We start from the raw sequence: 12,854 nt of genomic DNA, 5'->3' as shown, positions 1-12,854 counted from the left end.
CCATGTCCACAGAGATTACTGCTTTGATGAAACATGGGACTTGAGATCTCGTTTTACCCACTGCTGATTGTAAACCCGTAGGGTGTAAGTGGATATTTCGGGTAAAACGGAAAGCTGATGGTTCTGTTGATAAATTCAAAGCCAAACTCGTGGCTAAGGGCTATAATCAACGTCCTGGTGTTGATTACACTGAGACCTTTAGCCCTGTAGTTAAACCAGCTACTATTAGAGCTGTACTGTCTATTGCAGTGATGAATGGATGGAATTTGAGGCAGATGGACGTTAATAATGCTTTCCTAAATGGTGACTTAACTGAAACTGTTTTTATGGCACAACCTCCGGGATTCAAAGATCTGTCCAAACCCCACCATGTGTGCAGACTCAAAAAGGCTATCTATAGGCTTAAACAAGCCCCACGGGCTTGGTACACTGCCCTCAAAACGGCCATTCTTCAACTGGGTTTTCGAAACTCCAAGGCAGACTCTTCTCTCTTCATCTACAGCCACGGCTCCACTCTTTGCTATCTCTTGGTGTATGTTGATGATCTCATCATCACAGGAAATAATCCATCTCTTGTGGCTTCCATCATTAAACAGTTGGGTGATAAGTTTTCTCTCAAGGATATGGGTTCCCTTCATTTTTTCTTGGGGATTGAAGTTATTCCTACCAGAGCAGGGTTATTTCTCTCACAACATAAATACATCCGTGCGCTGTTAGACACTACAAGTATGAGTGGTGCGAAAGATGTCTCAACCCCTCTCTCCACTACTCAACCTCTTCAACTGATTGATGGCACGGCTGCTGTGGACAGCTCTGTTTTTCGTCGAATCATTGGCAGTCTTCAATATCTGTCCTTGACACGTCCAGATATCTCCTTTGCAGTCAACAAACTATCTCAATTTATGCATAAGCCAACTGCAAATCATTGGACAGCAACCAAACGGCTCCTCCGCTACTTAAAACAAACCATTTTTTATGGTATTCAGATCCAAAAAGCTGGACCTTCTGTCCTAAGGACATACACTGATGCCGATTGGGCTGGCAATATGGATGACCGCACGTCAACTTCTGCTTACATCAGTTTCTTGGGTCCTAATCCAATTTCTTGGAGCTCCAAGAAACAACGTGCAGTTGCAAGATCCTCAACCGAGGCTGAATACCGGGCACTAGCTAATGCGGCTTCCGAGACAATGTGGTTGTCTACACTTTTCCAAGAACTTGAACTTCCATTCAAAGACTCTCCTCATCTGTTATGTGACAATATTGGAGCCACACACTTAAGTTTCAACCCAGTCAATCATTCGCGCATGAAACACATTCAAATCGATCTTCACTTTGTGCGTGACTTAGTCCAAAAAGGAAGCCTTCAAGTCAGACATGTACACACTCAAGACCAGTTAGCTGATCTCCTCACCAAGCCACTGTCCAAACAGCGTACAAAATTGCTGCGTTCCAAGATTGGTCTTGCCGATGGAAGCCCAATCTTGCGGGGGCGTATAAGGGAAACATGCGTGGATTCTACTCAAATCAAAACAGAGCATGTTTAGCCTAAAAATCATGACAAATATTCGGTCATCAATTCCATACTTGTAGCTGATTCTATTTTTGTATTATATAGCTGTCTGCTGTAAACTTTAGCATAATTCTAGCATTACCGTATATGTATTTCCTAAATTAGCTTCTCTTCATTCTTGTATATAACAATACAGATGTCTATCAATGAGAGTGTGGGAATATATTCATTGAAACCTCTGCAGTACTTATTCTCTATAGAGAAGACAGAAGCAGGAGATGATGAAGAGTAAACTTCACATTCCCTAATCCACCAATTGAAGAGGAGAGCATGGAGATACACATATTTTGAATATGTTGTAATTAATTGTAGATTTAACTAATTGACAATTTATTTATTTATACACACAAACATCTCATTTTTGTAATTAAATATTAATTCATAATGTTTTCAATGAATAATAAGTTTGTGTTGACTAAATTAACAAGATTAATTTTTAATTAATAGATTATTAACAACACAAAAAGATCCCAATTAATAAACATACATAATTTAACTTTGTAAATGATGCAAAACGTGAAATAAAATAAATTAACTAAATATTCAATATTAAATACACCAACCCATGTTCTTTTCTTTTATAATTAGAATAAAGGAAATCGGGTAATTAACTTTCTTTTCTTTCCTATTGTCAAGAATCAGTTGCCTAGTTGTTAGAATTGCAAAAATTCTATTTATAACAGATTCCAATATAAATACATGTAGAGATCTTCCAAAAAAGGAATAACAGAAATCATTCCTTTATTAGATTCTTTTTCTTAACATGGTATCTGAGCAAGATTCTACAACTTTGTCATTGAAACCTTATCTTCTCCATCTCCATTCACTCCCGTCACCCTTATTCATTCGATCTCTGTTAAGCTTACCAATACAAATTTTCCTCCATGGTGACAACAAGTTTTCGCAGCAGTTTGTAGATACAAACTTCATGGCTTTCTCGATGAATCTAAGTCGGCTCCTGCTCATTTTCTCACTCCACACGATGATGAAATTGGAAAGATTAATCAGAGTTTTCTTTATCGGGAGCAGTAAGAACAACTCCTTGTTTCATGGCTGCTTTCTTCGATGTTAGAGAGTCTTTTGCTTCGTATGGTTGGCTGTGAAACCTCATCTCAGATTTGGAAAACTCTTGAGACTCGCTTTGCATCACAAACAAAAAGCAAAGGTATCACAATTCAAAACTCAACTTCAGAACACAAGAAAAGCTGATTCTTCAATTACTGATTATCTGCTTAAAATCAAGAGTAATGTTGATTTGTTAGCATTTGTTGGGCATATTATTTCCTCTTCTGACACTATAGCAATGGTGGTAAGAGGGGTCAAGGAAGAAAACAAGGAGGTCGTAGAAATTCTTGGAATCAAAATAAGCCACAATGTTAGTTATGTGGCAAGTTTAGTCATGTTGTTTCGCAATATTGGCACAGATTTGATGAGAATTTTATTAGAGTGAATCTTGGCATACCAAGTCAAGGGCCTACAACTATGGTTGCTACTCCCCAAACCCTTTGTGACACAAGCTGGTATCCTAACTCGGGTGCTACAAATCATCTCACACCAGACCAACAAATCTTATGATTAAGGCAGATTATCTAGGCCATGATCAAATTCAAGTAGGAAATGGTGCAAGTATGTCAATTCATCATGTTGGTAATTCTACTTTTTCTTCACCTTTCACTTCTAAATTGCTTTCTTTAAGCCAATTACTTCATGTTCCACCAATAACTAAGAATCTCATTAGTGTCTCCAAATTTGCTCGAGATAATCACGTCTTTTTTGAATTCTTTCTTGATTTCTGCTTTGTGAAAGATCGGGATTCCAAGTTTGTGCTACTAGAAGAGAGACTTAAGAATGGGTTATATGCTTTTAACTCAAATCTACTCCGTTCCAGATTTGTTCCACAAATTCAAGTCTAAGGTACTGCTATCCTCTCCACTTTAGTTACTGATAAATGTACTAATCATCAGTCTGTAGTTCATCATTCTACCTTAGCCTCTGTATCAAAATATACTCTTTGGCACAATAGACTTGGCCATTCCTCTTGTCAAGTTGTTAATTCTGTTCTACATCATTGTAATATTCCACATATCAATAAAACTAATTTTGATTTCTGTCAGCTTGTTGTCTTGGAAAAATACATAAATTTCCTTTCCCACTCTCTGGAACTCAGTATTCACAATCCTTACAACTAATACATTCTGATTTGTGGGGGGCCTTCTCCAACTCCTTCTTCTAATGGCAACAGATACTATATATCATTCATTAATACTTTTTATAGATACACTTGGATTTATCTGCTTAAACACAAGTTTGATGCATTTCAAACTTTTCTTAATTCAAAACGTAAGTTGAGTTGCAAGTTGGATGTCAGGTTAAAGCTATTAAGTCAGATTGGGGTGGTGAATATCATGTGTTTTCCGATTTTCTACAATCAAATGGAATTGCTCATAGAGTGTCCTGTCCAAGTGCTTATCAACAAAATGGACTTGTTGAAATAAAATATAGACATATAGTAGACAACGGTCTAGCATTACTTGCCCATGCATCCATGCCCCTCAAGTTTTGGGATGAAGCTTTTAGAACCATTGTTTTTCTCATTAACTGATTACCAACTGTTGTCTTGGATGGCAAAACTCCACTTGAAGTTCTCTTTAAAATTCAGCCTAACTACCCAATTCTCAGAGTATTTGGATGTGCTTGTTATCCAAACATTAAACCTTTCAATAACTTCAATTTCGATCTACTCCATGTACATTTCTTGGCTGTAGTCTTAATCACAAAGGTTACAAGTGTTTAAGCTATACTGGGCATATCTTTCTTTCATGAGATGTTATTTTCAATGAATTCTCCTTTCCTTTTGCCATGCTCAATTCTCAATTCTCAAATCCATCAGCTGATTCTTCCTCTTCTCATTTTTCTCAGACTCCAATTCCTACTGTACCACCTACTTCAGCCTCATTACAATCTGTTTGTTCTAATTCTTCTCATTTTCTTACTTCATCAGTTGACACTATGGAATTACCTCATTCTGAATCAGATTTGCCTGTTTCAAATCCCATTTCACTTGATCATCCTGTTTCTACTGATCAATTACCCTTGTAGGTGTCTACTTGGTTTTGTCATCTTATGCAAATCATATCTAAATTAGGAATTTTTAAGCCAAAAGAGTTGCTTACCTCTAGTGAACCTCATGCTACTGAAGATGCTCTACAACAAGAAAATTGGAAAGCAACCATGACAAATGAAATTTTGGCTCTCATGACAAAAGGTAGATGGTCCTTAGTCCCCTTGCCTGCTGGCAGAACAACCATTGGCTACAAATGGATATTCAAAGTCAAAACAAAATCCTGATGGTACAATTCAAAAATACAAAGCACTTTTTGTTGCAAAAGGATTTCATCAATTGGTTGGTTTTGATTTCAATGAGACCTTTAGTCCTGTTGTGAAACCTACTACCATTAGAACAATTCTTACTATAGCAGTTACATATGGTTGGTGTATAAGGCAGTTGGATGTGAACAATGCTTTTCTAAATGGTATATCACAAGAAGAGGTATACATGGAGCAACCTCCTGGTTTTGTTGATCCTAAAGCTTCTACTATGGTGTGCAAACTCCACAAGGCATTGTATGGATTGAAACAAGTACCACGTGCTTTGTTTGATAAGCTTCACATAGTATTAATCCAACTTGGTTTTGTGTTAGCTAAATCAAACCAATCTCTTTTTACTAGAATAGCTTCTCATCACTCCACTTTTCTACTTGTGTATGTTGACGATATCCTATTGACAGGAAACAATGCTAATTTGATCAATGATTTGGTCTTCAAGCTCAACAGTGCCTTTGCCTTAAAAGATTTAGGAGACATAAACTAGTTCCTGGGTATTCAAGTTAATTACACAACTGAAGGCCTTCATCTATCACAAACCAAATATATAACTGATCTATTAAGTGAAGCTAAAATGCGGGAAGCCAAAGCTATTAGTACACCAATGGTTCATGGTCAGAAGTTTTCAACATATGATAGCAATACAACGCATGATGTTCAACTCTATAGGAGCATCATTGGAGCATTACAATGTGCCACTATAACAAGACCTGAGATTACTTACAACGCGAATAAGGTTTGTCAATTCATGCAAAACCCGTTAGAAGCACATTGGAAAGCTGTCAAATGTATTATGAGGTACCTTGTTGGCACTTTGGATTATGGTTTATACCTCAGGAAGTCCAACAATCTTAATCTAGTCGGTTTTTGTGATGCTGATTGGGTTAGATCTAGATGATCAACAGTCCACATCTGGTTTCTGCACATATCTTGGTTCCAATCTTATATCGTGGCATTCAAAGAAGCAGCATACTGTCTCTAAGTCCAATACAAAAGTTGAGTATAAAAGCTTAGCAAATTTTACAGTTGAGATAACTTGGTTGCAATCTCTTTTAGGAGAGTTACAAGTGACAAATTCAAAGCAGCCTATAGTATGGTGTGACAATCTAAGTACTGTGTTGCATTTTGCAAGTCCAATTCTACATGCTTAAACAAAACATATTGAATTGGATCTATATTTTGTGAGGGAGAAAGTGTTACAAAAAAGCTTGAAGTCAGACACATTCCATAACTAGATCACACAACTGATATTCTAACCAAGGCCATTCCTAGTTTTCAATTTCTAGAATTAAGAGACAAATTGAGTTTGAGGGGAAATGCCAAGAATGAGTTGGATCGAATTTGAGGGGAAATGTCAAGAATTAGTTGGATAGTGGTTAGAATTGTTAGTTTGATAGAATTTCAAGAATTCTGTTTATAATAGTTTCCAATATAAATACATGTAGAGATCTTCCAGAAAAGGAATAACAAAAATCATTCTCATTTTCTTAACACATATGTTAATGGATCATGGTAGGAAGGAGTGGGAAGGTGTTATGTCAGAGGATCAAGGAGCATACCACAATGATTTTGAAAAGGAGTAAGCACTTATTTATAGGCTCTATTAAAGGATTCAAGAGCATTGATAAAGGATTTCTGTAGAGAGTTCCAACCATTTATTTCTCTATGGTTCTAAATTGTTCCCGCACATGCAAAAAGGTTTCTTGGCTTTTGCTGAGGGTTCAATTGTTTTTCTATGCCTCTAAAGTGTTCACCAACCTTCCAGATTATTTAGTACGATGAGCCAAATTCTATCTCTTAAAAAAATATTAATAATAATTTTAAATAGGAAAGTAGATCACCGTTTGTGAAAATAAGGAAATTTTCAAGCAAAATTGTAAAAAAAAAATTAAATAATTGAACATAGATTTTTTTTTGGAAATATAAGATTTTTCCATGATGGACCAAAGGGAGTGTGCATTTTTTCGAAATGAATATATATTCAAATGAAATTAATAAAATAACCTTAAAACTAAAAATTCATTAAATATTAAATTATACTAAGATAAAAAATGAAATTAAAAATTTGCTCCTTAACTGTTTTCTACACTTTGAAAGTAAGGTTGTCAATTTTTTCCTAGAAAATAATTTTTTGTAAACTTATTCTAAATGTTTTGAATATATTTGATTTAATTGTTTTCACTTGTTTGTTTGAAATATGAAGAATAATTTAGAATAAAATATTATAATTAAAAATTTAATTTTTAATCAACATTTGGAAAGCACGTAAAACAAAACATTCCAAGTTTGTTTTTGAAAAACATTAGTTGTTTTCGAAAATATTTTCAAGTAGGCCCTAATTTTCATTTACACCAACTATCTTTATACTATAAATGTCGGGATGACATTTTCTTGTAACCTTTTTTTACCTTTTTTTCCTTTTTTTTTTTTTTTAAATATTTACCAAATTGTCATTAATTCAAAACAATCCATGAAGTATTGTTCACTCATTTGTAATTTCACCCCAACTCCATTCTTTTTGCCCACTCCTTTGTTGTGATGTGTGGCAAGCCGGATTCTTGTCATTACACCATCTATCCGAGCTTGATTTCTCATGTCAACTCTTGTACATCCTTAATTTCACTTCATTTATGGTTAACAAATAAACTTCATTTGCTCTCACACCATCTTCATTTTCATTGTGTTCTCTTCTTCTTCTCCCTCGGAAGGTTTTTTTTTTCTTCCTTCTCATTTTGTTGATATACCATAAATGTTAATGATATTATATGCTTATTAGGGAAATGTGGCTTATTATGAATCTAAGATGAAAGAACCATTAGATATCTAAATGTTAAAAAATACTACAAATTAAGATCAGAAGGGTTTTCAAATTAAGATCGTCACTTGTTCACAAACATACTGCTCTTCGACAATGAAGCACTGAAACACTGACCTGGACAACAACATCTGAAGAGTCTATCACTTTGTGGAGCTCACCCCAATTACGTTTGCTTTGACCCTTCTCAAACATTGTATGGCGGACAAGGTCCCCGAATCCATCTCCTTCACTTCCTTCTGTATGCACACTACCAGCATCCTTCTGCTCAAATGCATCTACAGGATCAAGAAAAGAAAAATATTAAGTATATAGCAATTTTGAGTTCACAAAATGAAACGATCAGGTCAATTTCCAAAACTTACAAAATGGCTTCTCTGATTGTACATTAAACAAGGAACAACAAGCATCGACATCTTTAATTTACAGTCCTCTACATGCAAAATCTTTCAAAAGACAGATTGAACACACCCTTGAGGTGCACAACAGGCAAAAATTACAATTTTTTATCCTGACCAAAAGGAATACAGTAATTTCATTTACCCTGAGCACCATCAGCTTTCTTCACTAAAGACTCATAACCCATCGCCATAAGCTTTGGTCACTCTCTTTTTCTTTGGTCCAAATGCATCCTCAAACGGCTCTGTGTCGAGCAGATGAACTCGAGCTTGCTTTATAGGAAAAAAGGGGATTCAAATTAGCAAATGACCCCACACACACAAAAAGCTGTTCCATCAAAGGACTTTGACCATTTGGAATTATCAATAAATACTTACATATAATAAGTAGCAGATTCAACTACATGCACACACTGATTGAAAAATAATTTTCGGCCACCCCTTAACTCCCAAAAGTTCCCCTGTCGAGAGCTCTTTTGACATAAATCATGTATTTATGTGGGGTTATTATCTGTAGGAAATCAACCACGTGGAAGTTGAAATGTCAAAGAGTTTTGAGGGGAAAGTAGAGCAGAGAGCAGGTCGAAGAGAGTGACAATGGACCTTTGGCAGGATCTATTTTGCACCCTACTCCAAAACACAAACAAGCATATTAGCACCAGGGCGCTGAATCAAGAGTGACACTTTCGAGAGGGTATAGGTCATTTAGCCACAAGTATTTTAAGGAAGTATGCACTCCTCTTTATAAAAACAGTGAAACAATTAAAATGAGAATTTAAATTATCATTACAAACTTAAAAGATAATTCAAAACTTCAACTTAAATAAAAATTTAATTACTTGACTTAATTCATAACTTCATTTTGATTTTATGTTCAAATTCAATGTTGAAATTGGTCTCAATAAATTATAAAGAAAAATGTTAAGGTTTGTGGGAAACCTTTAGCATTCATTTTTGAAGTCTCCTCCAACACAACTACTCTATCCTTTATCCTATTTGAGAAAACGCTTTATGATCCATCAATATTATGTTTATTAATCTCAATTATTGATTCTGGTTTGTTTATAACATGTATGGAGAGAAGTTTGAGTATGATAAGAGATTATTCGAAAGTGTTTTTCTAATATTGAATTTAGAATTGAGTTGGAGGACAGTTAAGGTGTGTTTGGAACTTTCCCACATATAAGTCTTTTTTTATTTTTAATAACAAATTTGAACTATTTTAAATTGAGTGTGTTTGGAGAAAATAAATTATTATTTTTTTCTTCTTATCCTAACTCATCTTTCATTTCTTCAATGAAATAAATTATTATTTTTAAATTAAATGAAACTTTTAACTTTTTATAACTATAATAATGATTTCATTTTGAGATATTTAAATCTTTTAAAATTTTGTATTTAATTAAATATTAGTGAATTAATAATAACACTTATTATATTATAGATAATTATTGAATAAAAAGTTTCATTGCTCATTTACATTATTTATTTAAATAAATTTAAATTTTATTAAGAACATTACTACACCGTTTTAAAATATTAAGATTTTGATATAAAATTTACCAAATGAAAATTTTTCTTGGATATTTATTTTTCATTATTTATTTTTCTTGGATATGAAATTATTTAATTTAATCTAGATTCTATTTTCTATCTTGAGAAACAAAAAATAATTATAAGTTTTACAAAATATATAATGGTTTTTAAAAATCGAGTTAAAAAATAATTTTTAACAACATAATATAAGTAAATGATTTTTTCACAATAATTTTTAAATTTATGGAAATTTTTTATTTCTTAAAATAAAGTGTATGGAACTGATCATTGATTTTTTATTTACTTTTCACTTTTTTCAATATTTAATCTTTTCCATATTCATAATAAACTTAAATGGGAATTTGATCTTTTCATTTGGTTAGGGTTAATAGAAAAATCGGCATCACAAACTTAAAAGGTAATGAAAAATTTAATTTTTTCATTTATCTCTAATTTCTATTCAATCAACTATTTTAATAGGGATTTAATTTAAGATTTTAATTATTTGACTTAACGGAAATTTGTATGTTCATAACTTCATTTTGATTTTATATTCAAATTCAATCTTAAAATTGCTCTCAGTAAATTAAAAAAAAAAAGGTTAAGGTTTTAGGAGTCTCCTCCAGCACAACTACTCTATCATCCCATCCAACACAACTATTCCATCCTTCATCCTATTTGAGAAAGCCCTTCATGATCCATCAATATTATGTTTATTAATCTCAACTATTGATTCTAGTTTATTTATAATATGTACGGAGAGAAGTCTGATTATGATAAGAGATTTTCTCATAGTGTTTTTCCAATATTGGATTTAGAATTGGGATGAAGGACACTTAAAGTGTGTTTGGAGCTTTCCCACATATAAGTTTTTTTTTTTTTTAATAACAAATTTGAACTATTTTAAATGGAGTGTGTTTTGAGAAAATGAATTATTATTTTTTTCTTCTTATCCTAACCTATCTTTCATTTCTTCAATGAAATAAATTAATTTTTTTAAAATTAAATGAAACTTTTTACTTTTTATAAATGTAATAATGATTTTATTTTGAGATATTTAAATCTTTTAAAATTTTATATTTAATTAAGTAATAGTGAATTAATAATAACACTTATTATATTATAAATAGTTATTGAATAAAAAGTTTCATGGCTCATTTACATTATTTATTTATACAAATTTAAATTTTATTAAGAACATTACTACATTGTTTTAAAAATATTAAGATTTTGATATAAAATTTACTAAATGAAAATTTTTTTATTGAAATTTTAATTCTTTTCATTTTTTATAATACTGTTAGAACAAAACTTATTTTTTCTTTATATTTTTTTTTGGTTTGATTGAATAATTTGATATATTATATATTTTTCTTGGATATGAAATTATTTAATTTAATCTAGATTTTATTTTCTATCTTGAGAAACAAAAAATAATTATAAGTTTTTCAAAATATATAATGGTTTTTAAAAAGTGAATTAAAAATATAATTGTTAAAAATATTTTTTAACAACATAATTGTGGACCTTGCATTTCGGGTCATGCGCTTTCCACTCGATGGCGAGCTCGATGTTTATTTGATTTGAAAAATGATTTATTATTGATTATTTAAAAATGACTTGGAGTCGCCACTTATTTTTGTTTTATTTTAAAAGGGTAAACAAAATAAGAAAGAAAACCTTAAGTATGACTTCTTATTTTGGAAAAAGTGATTTACGAAAAACCGGATCGGGTTCGGGGGTCAGGTTACTTATCGGGAAGGCACGGTAAATACCGTAGCACCCCTCTAAGTCCCTAAAGTCGGGTCTCTACTAATGAGATGAAGCAACTATGACAATAGATGAGTGAATCAATGAATAGTCAGAATAAATCATGCACACATGAGAATCAGAACACTCAATAAAGAAGCGACCGAAGTGAAAACGGAGCATACCTTGGTGTCAAGCGATCAATGCGTTGACCGATTCTTCTCCTACTCCTCTCCTCAGCAAAAATAGCCTCCTTGTTCTCCAGAAAACCACTCCAGAAAAGTCCAGAAAAGTCTCTCTGTATCCCCTCAAGTCACTCTTCGTTCTTTTCCTTACTTCCAGAAAAGATACAATGCTTCAGAAAAACTCTCTCAAAAGCTCTCCGGAATCTCACCTCTCCCAAAGTTCTTTGCTACTACTCACAATGTTGTCCCTCTTCCCTCCAGAAACATCCTCTGTTTTTCTTGGCTTCCTTCCCAAGAATTCTCTCTCAAAATATCTCCTAACTACCTCCAAAAGCCACCCCCTCTCTCTAGTTAGAAACCTCTCTGATAATAGATACTTTCTCCCTTCTCTTCCATATTTGCCTTTCCAACCACATCTGCAGAAACAGCTACCTCTCCTGCACCACTACCCTGCAACCTCTCTTTTTCTCTCTCACACGCTCCTGCTAACGGCCTGCAGGACCACCTTCCAGAATGTTCCTCCACATGTCACCCTTGTATTTGTCTCCCAAAAAGCAAGACTGATTTTCTTATGACCACTAAGGATGTGACACGTGGCTCGCTGGGGTAGTGATACTGGCTAAAAAAAGTGATATGTAGAAACAACAAGGAAAAAGTGACCCATGCCTAAATGGGGGTTTACAATAATATAAGTCAGTGATTTTTTCTTAAGAAATTTTAAATTTATGGAAAATTTTTTATTTTTTAAAAGAAAGTGTATTTAACCGATCATTGATTTTTTTATTTACTTTTCACTTTTTTCCTTATTTTATTCACTTTTCACTTTTCTAATTCCAAAAATGTCTTAAACTTATAAATTTCCTTCTCTTTAAAACCATACTATTAATATAATCAATATTATAAAAATTTATCATTAAAAGTTTGAAAACTTTTCAAAATTCTCATCTATTATAAATTTTATTCTCTTTAAACTTTCTTAATATTGATTAATGATATAGGCTTGTGATGAAAATTTTAAGAATGGTTTCCGTTATGTCAAGTACATTAAAACCCTAATTAAATAAAAAGATTAAATTCTAATATTAAAATTTGAATCACGCTTTAGATTTGTGATGATAATTTCAGAAATGTTATTTTAAGTAATTAAAATTTTAATTAAATGAAAAGATTAAATTGATTATGAGTATTGATAAGGGTATTTTTGGAAATAAAAA

At 32.7% G+C, this 12,854-nt stretch overlaps 1 protein-coding gene across 2 annotated transcripts; it reads right to left on the bottom strand.

Moving 5' to 3' along the window:
• Positions 1–2,630: 2,630 nt before the first annotated feature.
• LOC117907557 (nuclear/nucleolar GTPase 2-like) lies at positions 2,631–12,043 on the bottom strand. Of its 2 annotated transcripts, XM_034821151.1 has the most exons (5): positions 11,641–12,043; positions 8,549–8,797; positions 8,316–8,443; positions 7,890–8,050; positions 2,631–2,712 (listed from the first exon to the last, which is right to left on the bottom strand). In XM_034821151.1, exons 3-5 carry the CDS (start codon positions 8,362–8,364, stop codon positions 2,686–2,688), a joined length of 237 nt encoding a protein of 78 aa, XP_034677042.1. In that variant the 5' UTR covers positions 8,365–8,443; positions 8,549–8,797; positions 11,641–12,043; the 3' UTR covers positions 2,631–2,685. The 2 variants fall into 2 exon arrangements, with proteins under 2 accessions (XP_034677042.1, XP_034677032.1); XM_034821141.1 differs by lacking the exons at positions 2,631–2,712; positions 8,549–8,797 and having other exon boundaries at positions 7,786–8,050.
• Positions 12,044–12,854: the final 811 nt, after the last annotated feature.

The sequence above is a fragment of the Vitis riparia genome, chromosome 2 (genome assembly GCF_004353265.1).
Source record: "Vitis riparia cultivar Riparia Gloire de Montpellier isolate 1030 chromosome 2, EGFV_Vit.rip_1.0, whole genome shotgun sequence".
NCBI lineage: Eukaryota > Viridiplantae > Streptophyta > Magnoliopsida > Vitales > Vitaceae > Vitis > Vitis riparia.
The sequence above is the reverse complement of the archived record's forward strand: the minus strand, read 5'-3'. Positions and strand labels throughout refer to the sequence as shown.